Source organism: Pagrus pagrus, assembly GCF_965226575.1.
Source record: "Pagrus pagrus genome assembly, chromosome: 19".
Classification (NCBI taxonomy): domain Eukaryota; kingdom Metazoa; phylum Chordata; class Actinopteri; order Spariformes; family Sparidae; genus Pagrus; species Pagrus pagrus.
In genome coordinates this window covers 13,228,003-13,245,540 of record NC_140203.1, presented here as the reverse complement: position 1 = coordinate 13,245,540, position 17,538 = coordinate 13,228,003, and the positions used below count along the sequence as shown (strand labels likewise).

General features: G+C 40.3%; 1 protein-coding gene across 2 annotated transcripts; it reads right to left on the bottom strand.

The window, feature by feature from the left end:
* Positions 1 to 742: 742 nt before the first annotated feature.
* Positions 743 to 15,883, bottom strand: sgsm1b (small G protein signaling modulator 1b). Of its 2 annotated transcripts, XM_084382463.1 has the most exons (25): positions 15,711 to 15,883; positions 15,549 to 15,592; positions 13,026 to 13,101; positions 12,224 to 12,386; positions 11,972 to 12,124; positions 10,870 to 10,937; positions 10,591 to 10,733; positions 10,374 to 10,505; positions 9,806 to 9,930; positions 9,647 to 9,714; positions 9,396 to 9,559; positions 9,175 to 9,304; positions 8,267 to 8,393; positions 8,120 to 8,184; positions 7,888 to 8,033; positions 7,646 to 7,774; positions 7,380 to 7,553; positions 7,169 to 7,237; positions 4,691 to 5,932; positions 4,489 to 4,613; positions 4,319 to 4,401; positions 4,112 to 4,221; positions 3,423 to 3,519; positions 3,133 to 3,300; positions 743 to 2,929 (listed from the first exon to the last, which is right to left on the bottom strand). In XM_084382463.1, the coding sequence occupies exons 1-25, from the start codon at positions 15,715 to 15,717 to the stop codon at positions 2,841 to 2,843; spliced, it is 3,897 nt and encodes a 1,298-aa protein (XP_084238589.1). In that variant the 5' UTR covers positions 15,718 to 15,883; the 3' UTR covers positions 743 to 2,840. The 2 variants fall into 2 exon arrangements, with proteins under 2 accessions (XP_084238589.1, XP_084238588.1); XM_084382462.1 differs by having other exon boundaries at positions 15,549 to 15,883.
* Between the last annotated feature and the right edge of the window lie 1,655 nt (positions 15,884 to 17,538).

Here is a 17,538-nt window from a genome sequence, read left to right as displayed (position 1 = left end):
TTTTGTTTTGTTTTCATTGGTTCATTTGATAGACAGGCAAGAGTTCCCTAACCAACAGTGAACAGTCAAAATACCCTACACTCATGTTTGTGTGTACAATATACAATATATTCTGAGATGTAGCCCATCAAACCTTGATTGAAGATAATGGTTGAATACAACCCTCTTGTTTGAGGGTTAAACTGGGTGTGAACATGATTCATTGCTGGCTATTAACAGGCACAGTGGAAGGTGAAATATCAGTTGTTCAAGCTTAGTTCAAGTTAAAGAAAATGTTCACATTTTTTAGAAATGTGTCTCAAAATAACAATACTGTAACCTATTGTATCATTTTAATCAAGTGGTATTAGAAATATTATCAACATATCCATGCTTTTGACAACCTCAGTTGTTCCAGGCCTATTGGGTTTGTATTAGTCATTATAAAGCACTAATTAAGACCTTATTCTGCATGACCATAATCTACAAATACTAGACCATTAACTAAGTTTTCCCTCAATTACCTCCTAATTACTGCTTATTGATAGTAACTTAGAAAGTTGTTGTACATTACTTTTTGATTTTTAATATGCTTTGCTCACTGTAGGCCTAATTTTATTATAATGTAAAGGAGTATGTTTCCCCCACTTGCTTGTTTAACGTTTGAAAATCTGGTGTTTTTATATAGAACATTGGTGTGTAACTATATATTTAGTACATTATGAAAGTGTCAAGTGTGGAAATGCACAGAAGGCACACGGGATGCAAAATATAATATTTTTTAATACGCAATAAATTAATTATACCAGGTGACAATCTGAGAGGACAGAGAAAAAAAATAAAAATATATTTATTTCCAATGGCATATTTTTATCTTTCTGTTCATTATAGTCCGATAAAGCCCATATACAGACATTGTATTGCATTTAATAAATATGTACTATCTTAGACAATAAGTCTTTTTAACACATTGTTTACAGTAAATCTTCTGACAACAAACACAGCAATACACAAACAGCAATACTCGGGCATGTTTTAGAAGATCGTATGGAGACACATTAGCAGTGATGTCAAAACACTGGAATTTAAGCCACAGTGAACCAGATACGGGTGTGTTTTAGCTGTTTTGCGAACGTAAGTGGCACCAATAAGTCATATTTTCTGACATACTTATGCTGGTATCGAGCCATGTAGATAGAGAAGTATTTATCTGTGGCAATTTGAGGATATCCATTTGCAATTTCTCAGACTTTACTCAGATAACATTGGAATTTGTTTATACCAAAGATGTCTCCAGGACATTGTTTCTGGAAAGACAAGTTGCAGCTAAATGTTCATTCTCGGCTGGGCAGATGGATTTCCATTCACTTCCACTGAACGTACACACATAAAACCGGAAATATCTGCATGGCTGCATACCACTGTTAGCTACCACTAAGCCGAGCCTTTAAATGTAGTAAGTTGACCTCCGGGGACCCATTAGACTGTGAAATGACGGCTTCAAAAAGATGAAATATACAAGTAGCTGAAGTCATGACAGTCTGAGCAGCACGGTGATAAAGTACAATGAACAGAAACTCTTGAGCTAAGAGGTGCGCAGTAGTAATCTGGGGACGATTACAGTCTCCCCAAAAAATGAGCCCCATCCAAGGACCTTGAGGGCACCAGATAAAATCTGGCAGGCTGAGAACAAGACGTCTGCTCTCCATTAAATATCAATAATTTTTTGCAAGACTTGTTTGACAAGCTAAGCAAGATCGGCAGGACAAGACAGAGGCACAAAACCATGAAACTGATTTTAAGGTGAAAGTGAGAGAGGGACGTGCAGATTGCAAAGGAAGCATGCTGCGTTCACTGCACCCCTTTGAGATCAAATGAGCCACTGTTAGCACTGTACTGTCTCAATGTCTTGAGAACCAGCAGCTGAATTCTTCAGCCTGAGCAGCATTGTGTTAAGGTGAGAAGACTGAACAACAATAACTGTTGGTCAGCACAAAAATAAAAGCTAGTGGAGGGGTCAAAGGATGAAGTCCACACCATAATCAATGCATAGAGGAGGTCAGAGATAGAAGGAGCACACAGTATGAGAACTTGGTTGGGTGCCAGAGGAGAAGACGATACTGTATATGCAAACTATGTGCAATCATGCACAGAGTTCACAGGTTCGGTCCGGATATCCTGCAGACTTGTGTGCATCAGAGGCAAACACAGGGAGAGGACCATCGAGCTTCCAAGAAGCCAGTGAGTGGTCCTCAAAATGGCTATTGATAAGCAAACCACACATGCTACATGGACACAACCTCCTCTAATGTACCTCTAAGACCAAATCATCTAATAATGGCAGATATTATTACTGAAAATATATTCAAGTGCATCACAAGATGTTTAATCATGGTAGCTACAGTTTCAGCGAAATAATAAAAATACTGAAAATATATTCAAGTGTATCACAAGCTGTATGGTAGGTATAACTTCACAAAAATAACCCGGCAGAAAATGTAACAATACAGTGAAGAATTTGGTTGCTGTATCCCTGAAAAAACAGCTAAATTTAAGGCAAAATAAATAACATCCTGAAGCAACAAGGGTACATTCACTAGGTGAACAATAACACTTTCAAAATAAATTTACTGGCAATAGTTGCATCTCCTGAATATAGAGAGGAGCATCTGGAAAGACGTTACACAACTATATGACCATATATGTCGTCTTTTCAGTACTTACCGATCACTGCATTTCACTAACATTGATTCCTTTCCTCTTGAATACATGACTATTACGTGGTCGTGTCAGTAGTATCTTGAAATAATTTAGCACAAGGACACATGGGAGCAGCAGCAGCAGAACAGCAGCATCCTGCATCACTTGTTTTCAATGAGTGTCTGCACTTTTTGGACCAAGTCTCGAGCCATCATCAGGACCTGCGGGACGTTGTGTCGCTCTGCCATTTCTGAGAGGAGAATTTGAAAACCATTGAGACTCACAAGAGGTACATTATCATCATCATTGCTGAAATATTATCGTCTTCCACTTGTTTATTTTGCTTCAACTGATTATGAGAATGTGTGTTAGTCTGTTTTTTCAACTGGTAATTGTTTTTCAACACTCCTTCTACCATATTGTAACTTATTTATCTGTCATATCTCGTCTTACCGTTAAAGAACTTGATGATGTCTGTGAAGTCCATGTTATTTTCCAGGATGATGTCTCTATACATTTCCACAAGTGCCAGAGCGATGAAGAGCACAAAGTGCTCAGAGGAGGTGTACTTGGCTGCCCAGATCGTTTCCCACAAGGAGAACACATCATCATACACCATTTCTGTGCAAAAAAAACCCCCAAAAGAGATCAGATCACATTAAGTATCATGTTATGAACAATTCAAAGCTCTTTAATGGGAGATTCAAGTGAAAATATTTCAATGTGTAGGATTTCACCATCACCTCTTTTGAAGTCGAGCAAGAACCAGCGATAACAGAAGTAGAAGTGAGTATAGTCTCCATTCTGCTGCATCAGTTCAAACAGCTCAGAGTCCAGGATCTATTAGTATAAAGACAAGTCAAGTCAAATCCTGCTAGAAACAGTTCACTTATTTTTTCTTGTGTCTTTACACTTGTCTGTCACTATCTGGTTAGGTTTAGGCAACAAAAATACTTGGTAAGGTTTAGAAAAACATGGTTCGGGTTAAAATAGATCCAATCACAACATTAAACATGTGTTCGAAAGGAAAACTTCTCCTGTGTGCATATTTTTCAGGTCTTTTTCTCCGAGTCACTAAGCTATGACATTACCAAAACTTGATTGGTCGGTTTTAACGATGGCCCTGGAGCAACAATAATTACAATGTTTGAGTTTAACAACAAAAACAACAACACGGCGATATCAGATCATGCGTGGGCAGACATTGATTTAAGTCTGAAATTGATAAAGGTTGATCAAAAATTGCAATATTCATTCATTATTAAAAAAACATTTAAAAAAAAAAAAAAAAAACTTCAGTCAGCTCCCCATTGAGGATTTTCCTTCATCACAAGTACAGATATTGACACATTTTACTACATGAAAAAAGCACATGATCTGTATCGGACACTCGTTTCAGCCAAGTACTTGCTCAGCCCTAATATGTACATACCTGGATAAGAGAACGCATATTGGCAAAGTGAGAGTCCATGGCACCACCATGAGGAAAATTCTGGTTCATCCTTTTCATCAGCTCAGTGAAGCAGCTAAATGCCATGACCTCTGGGAAGCATACACATTTAAAAGGTTAGTCATTTAGTCATTTAGGTGATTTCAGGCAAGTGTATACTGACAGGGCTTGCACTTAGTTTTCACTGACCGTCGTCCAGAATAACCAGCAGGGGAGCCAGCAGATCACACATGCCCTGGACGTACCCTGTATCCAGATGCTGCCACACGTAACTACAAAGACAACCAGATTGTTTCATTTGTATTTTGGTTTTGGGTTGAGACAAACGTAAAAGATATTCAGCATGGTGACACATTTACCTGCACATGATGTTACGTAGCTTGTCCAGGTTCTCAGATGTGAAGTACCAATATGCTCTGTCACAACGTCTGACGTCTTTGTCGATGCGGTGCAAATTGATCAAGTACATGTCCAGTGTTTCTTGCTACAAAAAAAAATTCTGTTAGCGCATGCTTACGATAAAAAAAAAGTGTGTGTTTGTATGTCTTGTGTCATGCTTACAGAATAGGTTTGTTCTTCTGAGGATTCGTCGTGTTTGGCCCCTCCTCCCACCTCCACAGTCTCTGGTTCAGCGAGCACATTTTCCATCTCAGGCTCCTCTTCAGAAAGGCCCAGGTCGGTGCCCTCAGGACTGGTGTTACATGCCGTGTCCAGATGGTGATCTAGGACAAGGCCCTCTGATGCCATTTTCTCTCTTTGGGCAAAGGAGATGGGGGGAGCGGCGAGCCCTGCCAAAGGCCTGGCTTTGATAGCCTCAGAGGTCACACATGTAATCCCTGCAGGAATGTCCTCCATTTCCAGGGCAGAAGGAGAGTCGTCTGAATCGACCGTGTCTGGAGACTGCCGAGAGTGGGACGATAATGAAAGGCTGCCCCTTGAAGCCGACTGAAGTGCGTTCAGTACTTGTCTGACGGGCGAATTTGAACCTGGTTTCTCAGATGCAATTTCTGCAGCTTTTTTCATTTCAGCTAAATCGCAAACTGATGCTCCTGCATCCTTTCTTTCTGCCTCTGTGGTGCCAGCCTTTGACATTTGTGATGGGATTTCTTCAGAAGCTGTTTCAGGTTTTTCACCTGCTGGATTAGTATCTTTTTCTGCTGTAGGCGAACACAATGACTCCACTTTCAGATCAGATTTGCTCTTTTGCGCTTGAAAAGTCAAGGTCTGCCCCAGCGGAGGTGCTTGGAAATACTCGTTATGAATCTCTGTTTCTAGCTTTAGAACATTTGTTTTCTCTGGGACAGATCTTAAATTCATACTGGTGTCTACTTCTTTTACATCTTCAGATTGCTCATTTGGTGTTATTTCTTTTTCCCCTACTCCTGGTTTTCCTTCAGATTCAGGCGTCTCTTGTGAGTTAGCAATTCCACAGTCCTTAACCACCTCACTCTCTGAAACCGTCTCCATCTTTGTCTCAGAAACCTCATCCTTGGCTGCTGCGTCCATCACATCCTCCCCTCCTGGCTGTGCTTCTGTTGTAGTTTTCTCCTTTAAGACTTCTGACGCTTCTGCTGACTGCTGGGAGGTTGTGGATCCGACAGCTGACTCAGTTCCAGGAGGGCTTTTTTCTGACTCTGGACATTGATTTGACAGACTCTGGGATGAGGGGTTGCCGGAGGGTGGCTTTGGAGCCTCTGCAGTGCCACTTGTGATGTCCTTCAGTGGACTGCTGTGCTGTGTTTCTCCCTCCTCGGCCGTGGGCTCAGTCACAAGCTGATCCACCGCCTCAACCGATCCAAACACCTGGTAACCAATGGAAAATGGTGAGCATGAATTCCGATGTAATGAAAGAGACAAATGTTGAAGGTTTACACTGGTAGTTTTGCCCATGTTAACCCATTAGCTACAACAAATCAGATATACTTTACATTACTGTTTTAAAATTTCCCTGAATGATTTCCAACCTTCCTGGCAGCCTTTGGCTTCCATTTCTTTCATTGGTATATGAAAATATCCCTAAGATGTAACATATAATCCATTAAAATGAAAATTTGGTCACATTTAACTTGTTCTTAGTAATGAAATTACAACGGACTGCTTTGCATTTCGGCCTCCTCTTAGTTAGGATACATCCTTAACTAAGGGCACAACTCTGGGGTGACAATAATAGTTGGTTGATCAGTCCAACATTTTGGTTCAGACAGATATATCTCTAAATTAAAACTATTCAATTGATTGCTGTGATACGCCAGACGTTCATGTTTTTCAGAGGATGACACCTGGTTACTTTGGTGGTCCCCTGACTATCCTCTAGTGCCACCTGCAGGTCAGAGTTTTTACTTATCCTGAGGAACATCTCAACAACTGGCACAAAATCTGATAAACATTCATGGTTCCCAAATGATCTATCCTACTGACTTTGGTGGTCTGTGCCATTACGAGGTTATGAGGACTTTTGCTATTTTTGGTGAAATATCTTAACAACCATAAATTAATTGCAATGAAATTTGGTGCAATTCAAAGTTCCCTATGAATTGTAATCGCTTTGGTGACTTTCATCCCGTGCCATCATCAGTTAAAAAAATGTTTGTCCAATACTTCGATTTATGACTTGCTACTGTTGCTCTCTAATAAACAACCAAACTTATGCACTCAGTGTCTGTCTATAATCTATCTTTTCTGTTTATCTGTCTGACAACACAGCTCATCAATACAATTTCTTTTGCAAGTGACCTATAAATTGTCAGATTTTGACAGGACCTTGAAGGCACCGCCATTTCTTTTTAGCAATAATATACAAAGAATAAGCTAAAGAGTTAAAGTGACAAAACATTAACTATGGCTATTAATGTATTCCACACAGGTTTCTGCAAGTTTATTGTAATTTAATTAAAAAAAAGGTAGGAAATAAATCAAACAAGTTATGGTATGCTTTGGGAAATTACAGTAGACTTCATATAAGTTGTAATAAGTGGGCTAACACATGAAAAACATTGGTATGGTCTTTTATAAGAGATCGTTGTTGTTGTAAGAAACTACCTGCGCGCTGCTGCTGGAATCACTTTGCAAGTGGGCATTCTGTTGATCCGAGTTGCTACTTAGAGACGACTGGAGGGTGACAAAAAGCAGATCTGTCAGCCAACTTGCTTAGAACCTTCCTCACAATACACTAAACAGTTCCTTTCACGTTTTCTCTGTTGTGATATGGTTACATAACGCAGCACATTTTATGCTCAAAGGTCAAACTTACATCTGTGCTGATGGTGGAGTCCCGCTGCACCGGTCCTCTCTCCACACTGGCTCCAGACGAACATCTGGCAATGGCCTCTGCGTGTTTCTCTCTCTCCCTCTGACGGACAATGGCCTCACAACCCTGCCACTCCTTCATAGTCTGTTCATACATGATCCGCATCTGCTCGTCAATCTGAAACAGAAACCTTGTGTAAATAAAGATGGTAACACACCCCGTGGCGTACATGTGCAGATTTATAAAGTCGGACAGGACTTATAGAATACCTCTATCCGGCATTTCTCAGTCATGGTGAACTGGTAGTGTCCCAATAGGAAGGGCCAGACCTCTTTGCGTAGTGAAGGAGCCACTCCACCAAAATACACGAGCCTGTGGATCTCCTTTTCCTCGTAGGCCTGAATAACAACAGTCTGGTCACACACACCTTAAAATAACAATTTAATACTGTAATGAATTAAAACCAAAATATACTGTATGTCATGGCCTGCTGTTTCAGTGTGAGTCTTACAGAGCGGTCCTGAAGGAACCTGCTCCAGACCTCAACAGAGAGGCCTCCTCGGGCACCGCAGGGCACATCAGGGTCAACTATAGTCGTGTTGACCAGAGCAGAAAGGTGGGTACGGACTGTGGACAGATGACGGCAGTATGCAAGCCCTGCAGAGGAAAGATGAATGTTTCATATTGAGCAGGAACAATCAATCAGAATATTCCTTAATTAACACACAGATGTTTGCACTCACATCCATAGAAAGCTCGGGAGATTATCTGGTACTTCATGGTGTCACAAAGGAGCTTTAAGGGAGCCCTGGTAGGAAAGAAAAACGGCTAATTTAGTCAACTGAATTCATTTGAATTTAGATTTGAGTCCGTCCCGAGGAAATACTTACCTCTCCTGATTACAACCGTTAGGCAGAGAGCCATCAGAGGAGCCATTCTGTGAGCAGGAGGAGCACGAGGACTTTCTGGGCGTCGGCTGCCACATGTTCACGCCCTGATCCATCAGCTCCAGGGCCACTGCACAGCATAATGGCATTTATTATCATCACCATAAGCATGTAAAAACAGATTAAAGGGGCACTGTGTAGTTTTGGAGGAGAAATTCAAACTCAGAATTATAATATTTACAATATTAATGAGGTAATCATACAAATTTAGAAATATTATTTTTTTCCCAGAACTGGATGAACAAGCTGAAGAAAATAAGGTCCCCAGAACACTGTTTGAAGCTAGAAAGGTGGCAGGGTCCACCACATATAAATGTTTATTTTGTTTATTGTTTATGGTTTATGTTTCACAAAACATATCACAAAAACAAAGGGAGTTTGTTTATTGAGTTTGTTTAGTCATAAAAAAATCAGTCAATGAAGATCTTTCCCTTCTGATTAAGATTTCTTCGCCAAAATTACATAGAGCACCTTTAAATCCTAATAGATTTGCACATCTGCAAATAATAAGAAAAACATTGAAAACAAACACAACAATAGACCAAGTGAGAGGATGGAGGTGTGGCAGACAAACTACTGTAAGTCCACGCAAAGCCTCCCTATTGTCGACTTTAAGGTGAAATAGACACACAGGGCACTGAATAGGCAGGAAGAAGATATGAAATGTAGCAGTTTCACATTAGCGCAATATTAATTAGAGGGATGTACACCGAGTATATGCTGAGGAAAAACAGATTTATCTAAAGTGTAATTGTCTAAACTGTAAATCAGTATTAGGAGAATAATGTAGTCTGATGACGCTTTATTCAATTAGCAAAGGGAGGCAGAGCAGGAAGATTAAAGACACTCACTGAACTCCATCTGATTGCCAGGAAAGAGGATTCGAAACACATAATCGGTTGCTTCATCATCCTCCTTATCTGATACAGAATCGCAGGAGCCGTGCGGACTCCTCTTTCGCAGTTTGGGGAAAACCTTCCCCTGAGAATGGAAGAACATGTGCAGTAGAATAATTGTTATGACAGGTCGTAGTTGTTTGAAAATAAGAGGGCACAGAAGCACTCCTGCTGACCTTTCCTCTCTGATTCCACAGTGGCGGGTCCAGCTGTCCATGAGGTAGCAGGCCGGTCTCCAGGCAGGTGAGAAACTGGAGGAGGTGGCCTCCTTTAGGGAAATGTAGAGGAGGTCTCTGGATCCCATCCTGGCTCACCAAAACTACTGTCCCACCACTGTTCACTGGAGGAATTCACACAATAAATAATAAGATAAATAAAACCCCTACTACTTTGGATACTGAAAGAAATTATCAGGGGACCAGCATACCTTGCTGATGACAGTGGAGATACACAATCTCCTCCAAACGAATCGTCATAGCGTAATCCCAATACACACTGGAGGAAAGATGAGAGAATAGGTGCCATTGAGTCGACAGAGTAAAAACAAGAAACTATTCAAACTCCACTGGGTTCTGTCGGCTTTCACCTTTTCTCAGAATCCAGCTCCCCCACGTTGCCGTTCATCAGCTGATTAGGCGTCCATTTCAGTGTCATGAGGTCTGCAGTTTGATGTAAGGAAAGGTAGCCCGGGATGGCCTCCATGTCATCTCTCTGCACACAGCAAACAAACATATCCCATTAGGGTTAGGTGCTAGATAAATATTGTGAAAGTATCAAAACATTAAATCTACGGAGATGCACACAGCCCGTATTTGGAAAATGTGACCTTAAACGAGCCGTCAGGACACTGCCCTCAACCCAGCACAGCCATGGTCACAAAAACAGTGGCAGCGTTGATGTTGAAACAGAATGGGCAATACCTGCTCAGGCCTGTGAGAGCTGACCAATCAGAGCAGACTGGGGGGCCTAAACTGGGCGTTCAGTCAGCGGGTGATTAGAAGTGCTACAGCATTGCTTAGTATGAAGAAAATAATGTGTTTTCTAGTAGACACCCAAAATAAAAGCAAAAGGAGCCTACTGTGGGACCTTCAAAGCAGGTACGGGGATTATATTATCACTGTATTTAAAAGGTAAAATATACCAAAAACACGTACCGGCTGCACCAGCACATTGTTCTTCCCGAACAGAAGTGTGGCTCTGGAGTTTTGGTGGAGTGATTCAACGTAGTCCTTCACCCACATGAGAGGGCGGTCATCCATGCTACCACTGGACTGTCTCTTCTGGATCTGATAAAAGAAGTATTACACTTGTATTATTCACTATAATTTATGATTATTTGATTAAAACAGATTAACTCCTCTGCTGTCTAACCAAGGCAGGCCGTCTGGAGGGCGAGTCCTGCCGACAGTGGCCGCTGTGGATGCGGTGCCGCTGTACGAGCTCGTCTGCAGACGGGTCTGTCCAGAAATGGTCTGCAGTCTTAACTTTGGTGTACTCCAAAGCACAAGGGCCAACTGTAAAAATTAGGATAATCAGTACTTCAGATACTTTCAAGGTTTCAGTAAAAGACAGTGAGCCAAAGTAAGGCAAAGCAAAGGGTTTGACTGTTTTGGTGCAGTCCATGTGTAGGTTAGTGTAGTTCATAAATACCCAATAGAGATGCAAGGATTGGTCCATCCACAGGATCCATCAGCATGGCTTCTTTCTCATAGAAGGCACTGCAGGAAAGAATATGTAGAACATTTATGGCAGATTTTGATATTGCACCCAACTTCCTGTTTGCATGAGATCTGTATGAGGTCACATTTTACATGTCTGGAAATTTCATGGTGAGTAGGTGGTAATTACCAAGCAATATTTTTGAAATGTCTTTGCCAGAAATGAGTTAGCTTCAACAACTCACTTCAAATTAGCAGCCTGCTGGGGGCAAGTTTGACAGAAATGAGGTGGAAATTAAAATGGCATGATCAGCAGAAGTTTCCTGGAATTGTATTAAAGAAACTACCAGCTTAACTGCTTTTTTTGGGGGAAAAAACAGATTATTATTAAAATATTATAAATGATGTCAATATATTTTGAGGCAATTATTGTGGTAATTTAGGGGTCATTTCAGTGAAATCTTAAATAAGTCACTTGTTAATTACCACCTACTTACCATGAAATATGCAGAAGTGTTACCCTGTTAAAGGAGCACTATGTAGTTTTGAGGAGGAACTTTTAATCAGAAGAGAATGATCTTCAGTGACTATTTTTTATGCCTAAACAAACTAAATAAACAAACTCTCTCTGTTTTCATGATTGAATAAACCGAACAAACAAACTGATCTTAAAGGACAACACAATTTCATGCTGTTTTACTTTGTTTATATTTGGCGGACCCTGCCACCTTTCTAGCTTCAAACAGTGTTCTGGGGACCTTATTTTCCTCTGAGAACAGCTTGTTTATTCAGTTATGGAAAAAATACATATTTCTGAGTTTGTATTATTACCTCATTAATATAGTAAATATTGAAATTCTGAGTTGGAATTTCTTCTCCAAAACTACGTAGGGCCCCTTTAAATAACCACATGAGATGATGACAAGAGTTTGACAATAAAAAGTTGAAAACGATGCAGACATGCACAAAACACACCTTCTGTTGTTTCTCAAGATTAATAAAGGAATCTTACAGCAAAACGAAGATAGTGAATGCGAGAGAAATTCATTCAAAGCCAGTAGACTATGACTGTGTTTTATAATGTATAAAAATACCTGCTGTTCTCCACCAGGTACAAGACAATCTTGTCCAGGAGCTTCTCCATCAGTGCAGTTCGGATCCACAGGTGTCTCAGCGCCTGAGGAGGAAAGTTGGCCAACTTGGATTGCCGACTGCGGTCATTACTCAGTGAAGAACTGTTCTGCTTACTGAAAAAGAGAAAAGAAACCAGACGGATGAGATGTCTGCAAGGGTTGTTAAAATGGACCAGATATAGGGCAGGATGATGCATTAGGACAACATTTGACCTGTTTTCGATAAGCTGCTCCAGCTCTTGGACCTTGTGGCAGAGTTCCTCAGCAGGCGAGAAGCTTTTTGCCGCTTTCATGAACAGCGCTGCGACCTTGTTACTGCACAGCAGGCCGGCGATACGACGCTTCAGCCCATGAAGCATGCAGGCCTCCACTACAGCTAAACACACACACACACACACACACATACAGAGTATTAGTCGATATCTTATTTAGATACTTATATTTCAATTTTTTTATTTTTTATTTTGTTTACTTTAGGTGGAATCTTTTTATTTGCCCTTGAATTTAGTTTTCATCTCATAAATTACACCATTCAATTTCCTCTTTTTAAACACTTTTAATAAAAAAAAAAACAGGTGAAAGGCAAGCGCAGGTGGCACAAGTAGGAAGAGACCGAAATCTGCCCAACACTGAGTACCGTTGCTAGGATATGAGGGATGTGATTCACACACTCCTCACTCCTGGTTAGTATCAACACCTTTGAAGGGTGTTAGTCTACTTTAATACATATCCATCCATCCACCTTATCAAATATAAATAGACATGAATAATGAAAATAAATCACAGTAAAATGTCTGTGAGGATGAACTCGTAGGAGGCAAATTGATGTCTACCACCAAAAAAGCCCATTTTTATAGCCACTCTCGTGTAGCCCATTATTATCTGTTCTTACATTAACGTAAACATTAAAATGATAGAAAAGGTCTTGAGCATGTTCCCTGAATTTCGGCACACCCTGTCCAAGGCTGAGTGTGCAAATACAATCAAGGTAGTAGAAGAAAAAAAACACATTTACCACAGAAGGATATAATGTGGCTGCTGTCTGCGTGGACAAACTTCCTCGTTACTGCCTCCTCCATAATTTGTTTCACCTAAGAGAGAGAGAGAGAAACACGGTGAGACGAGATTGAATCTGTCTGACAAGGCTACATAAGGTGACAGGGAGTCAAAACAAGGAGCACAAGAGGAAGCAGTCGGGGAATATCATACAAGAGGAAATGATGAGTGAAGGAGCAGTTCACGAGGACAACAAACAGATCAAATTATTTATTCATCGTGTAAACTCATCTGTTCGCTCAAGTCTAGATGCTCTTGAGGAGTTTAATTCTTGACACCTGTGACTCATCCCTGGGGGCATGTCACAACTGCGCTGCACAGAGTTGCCACTATCAGATGTTAATTCGGGCATCTTTTTGCCCCTTTTAGTCCGGCTCCAAAAACACTGCATCCTACACTTCCCATAATGCAACTTGGCAAACATAAGATTCTCCCTGTTTGGTAAATACTACTCTGATACCACAAATATTAGGATGCTGTGTTATACGTAAAAATGCAATCACAAGATATTCAATGTCCAAACTCATAATAATTTCGAAACACCGCGTCCCAACTTTTTTTGAATCGAGGTTGAACGCACATCTTAACACCATGCTTTGAGGCGTTCTTTCTTTTATAAATGTGTAGTCCACAAGCCGAACCAGCGATAACCCTGATGTCATTGTCAGGTTTGTTTTCACTCGACTTGACAAAGCTCCTCCAGAGACACAGAAGACATTATATAACTGTTTTCAAGGGTATAAACAGCACTCGAGACTTGGCAACTGATCTCAATGTGTAAAAATCTGTTTACTTCCCCTTCAAGTTAATGTAAGATAAACAGAGGGTTTTTTTTCAGAGTTAATCCATTTTACTTTCTAATAGAGATAGATCAGATGACCGATATTATCGCCCGATATTGGCTTATCACAGATATATCAGTATCGGGATATGTGGGCTAATATGTGCTGATATAAAAACTTTTTTTTTTACAGAACATAATGCAGAAAAAGACTTTCAGGTGAATTTTTAAGTCATTATATTGCCAGTGAGGTTGACTGTTTCAGTGCTTTTCTGTCATTTTGTCATTATTTACATATCTTAATTACAAATGACTGCATTTGATGGATCATTTCTAAAAATGTGTGTTTATGTATATATTCTGTGAATATAAGGATATCAGCCGATATATCAATGTTGAAATTATTTTGCTCCCCATTATCGGTGACATCAACCCCAACAATCCAGCATTGGTCAGACTCTACTTTATAAAATGACAGCTTTTTTAACTGACTTGTCTGTACTCCTTTCATCATCATCATTATAATCATCATCGTCATCATCGGCAGGAGCGCTGAAGACATCTGTGTATCTCTATTTGCTGAACTTTAGTTAATGCAGGCAACTTGTAAACCCTAACGTTTGGAAAAGGTCGCATTAACAACGTATTGTTGTGTGTTGGTAGGTGAAGTTTTGTCCACAGAATGAGAAACAATGAACTCTAACACGGCTGTCATCAATTATGAGGTTTCTTTTTGACCTTTTTGGGTGTTTATTGGAATTCTGTCAAAACTATCCATAAAAACATGTCCAGAATCACAAAACTGAAGCTGTTCTCCATCTGAACCTGAGAAGTCTGCTTCGTACAGACATCAGCCTGAACTAAAAACACCAAACATCCATTGTTTTTACTTATATGCTTTGCTTCAGATCTATATATCAGAGCTCAGCCCCTCCTCGCTGCAGGAGTCATGGATGTTTGAGAGGCAATGAGTCACAGGTGAGGGGGAGCACGGACATGATAAGCCTGGAAGTACCCGGCTCCCTCGGCAATGAATAAAACATCCTGTTTTCTCTCCCTGGAGGGAATCACTGAGCAGTTTGAAGGCTTTCTGTGGTGTCTCCTTAATTTCTATGCAGATTAATATCCTAATGGCTCCGAATTCTTCAACAATAAATCACCCAGTTTGGGACTGGACTTTTTCTTTTCTGCATTTAATGGTTCCTTGAGGAAACAGATGCCAAGGTCACACCTTTAAGTTTTGGACACTAAGATGGTGTGTTGGAAGGATGTCAGTTTAATCTTGATTTCTTCAGAGATAGACGGAGAGATGGGGAGACTGTTGCAGGGTATGAGAAAACACCTGGACAGAGGCAGATGCATCTGTACATTGTCACTTATATGTGTATGTCCACCCCCCCACATATCATCATCATCTGTATCATTATCGTCATCATCATCATCACCATCAGCGTCATCCCCATATTTACGCCAGTCACAAACACACCAGGGTAAAACATCCTAAATACACCCACTCTTGTTATGTAAAATAAATGGTCAGTCTTATGATAAACAGGCCTGTGGCGTAGTCGAGGCTCAACCCCGATGAACGATGTCCACAAACACACACATACACACGCACACACACACACTGTCAGTGCCAGTAAACACACAACTGAGACGAGCGAGAAAGACAGACACAAAAAAAAAAACGCAACAAACCTCTTTCTTCACATTGCGCAGCAGTTTCTGGCGCGTCTCGGCCTCTGTCACGGGGAAAAACATGATGAACACGCTCAGATTCAGATCTCAGATTTGCTGTATCGGAAATAAAATGACGGTGAGAGGCTCACGACGGCAAAACAATACGAGCGGCGGCTGTACCTCCCATCGCTCCGGGTGCAGGGTGCAGCGGCTGACGCGCACAGCTTGTCGGAGAAGAAGGTGTCGAAAGGGACGAGGACGACGGCGGGTGAAGAGGCGAGAGGGGCTCCGAGGTGCACGGTGTGATCCTGGCGACTATATTAAACCTATCTGTTACCTCTCAGCCAACCAACACCCCTTTAAAGCCACAGTAGCCTATACATTGAGCCACACACAGCGCATACACCTACACACACATCATCCAATCCCTATAACACACACACGCTCACATAAAAAAAAACACATTAGATAAATAAATCTGGTGTGCTTTGTTGTTTCATACAAAGTTTCTCAGTCACAGTGTTAATTAAATCTTCTTCAGAGCCTGATTATTTTTTGCCCCTCCACATATGATGATCACAGTTAATGAGCTCCAGGTCAAATTAATCAAGGCCCCATTCAATTAATTATCACAATTACAGAAATAGATGAGAATAACAGGACAGTTCAACACATGCATTCACATACAACCACCCCACAGCACCATTAACATTACATTCAACTGTTGTTATGCCTATCTTATTACATAAATCATTTTATTTCAGTTATCTATCTATCTATCTATTGTATTGATGCTGGTTATATCAATACATCAATTAATCAATCAATCAATCAATCAAATCGAAATTTATATAGCAACTTTCAAACAACAAGTTATTTAAAAACATTGTATAAAAACAGGTTTAGAGACTAATGAACACCAATAGCAATACAATGAATGGTTAGAATAATGAAAGATAAAGAATAAAAGATAAAAACAAGCAATAAAGATGAGAAAAATAAAATAAAGCCCCCTTCCAGGATAAAAACAAATATGATAATAAAGATAATAATATAATAGGATAATAGGATTAGGACCTTCATATGTGTCACAGTGGATTGGTTCACTACACTAAACCGCGTCTCCGCCAACCCAATCGCCAGAATAAATATTGGCAAAGAACATTTCTGCAAATCCAGAGCAAAGTTACAAATGCACGTTTCTTTAGGCTCAAATTTCTTTTCCTCACTTGTCGCAACGCTGTGCTTATACGCTGGTAAGGTTTAGACACAGAATACCTGTTGTTGTCACCACAAATACAGCTGGAGATGTAAATAATAATTTATCCAACCCTGTTAAAAAGTATAACAATGAAATGAATCTGTTAATTAAAAATCGGTGGAATAAATAGGCAATAATCAATCAAAAAAACTTCTTGAATTCTACTTTCACACTTTCAAAGAGTGAAATTCTGACAGAATCCAAGAAACCAAACTGAAAACATGACATGAACACAGACAAGTCATCTGACTCATCATGTCACAAGTCTTTAAGTCCAACTCAAGTCTCAAGTCATGTATTTTCTGTTGAGTCAAGCTGCAAGTCATCAAAACAGCGACTTGAGTCGACTCACAGTCCACTTCTCTGGTAGAAAATGAATGAATTTTCATTTTTGGGTGAACTTATCCTTTAACTATAGTTTCCAGGAGTCAGAACTATGGAACAATAGAAGTTTAATGTTGCATAATGTGGAAATATTCAAGGAAATGTGTCTACCAGACTTGTACTCAAGATATGCTGGTAAAAGTGAACTTTGTGACATATTTTATAGATAATCAACCATGATTTTAATCTTTTTAAGCTAAAGATTTAATGGCAGCTGTGATGGGGCTGCAGGCATTGCACCTACCACATACGCCCTTATTAGTGGCGATTTTACAAAGTCGCATAGGATAGGCATCGAGGGAAACAAGGAAGGAAGCGGACAAGGAGGCACGGAGGAGGCACGTAGGAGGCTGTGTGAATGCT

Excerpts from the sequence above, each read along its gene's own strand:
- sgsm1b (XM_084382462.1), bottom strand. The coding sequence starts at position 15,611 with ATGTTTTTCCCCGTGACAGAGGCCGAGACGCGCCAGAAACTGCTGCGC. Across the intron at positions 8,185-8,266 it reads AACGGTTGTAATCAGGAGAG|GGCTCCCTTAAAGCTCCTTT; the intron begins GTAAGTATTTCC and ends CTTTCCTACCAG. Across the intron at positions 7,554-7,645 it reads CTGAGAAATGCCGGATAGAG|ATTGACGAGCAGATGCGGAT; the intron begins GTATTCTATAAG and ends TTTCTGTTTCAG.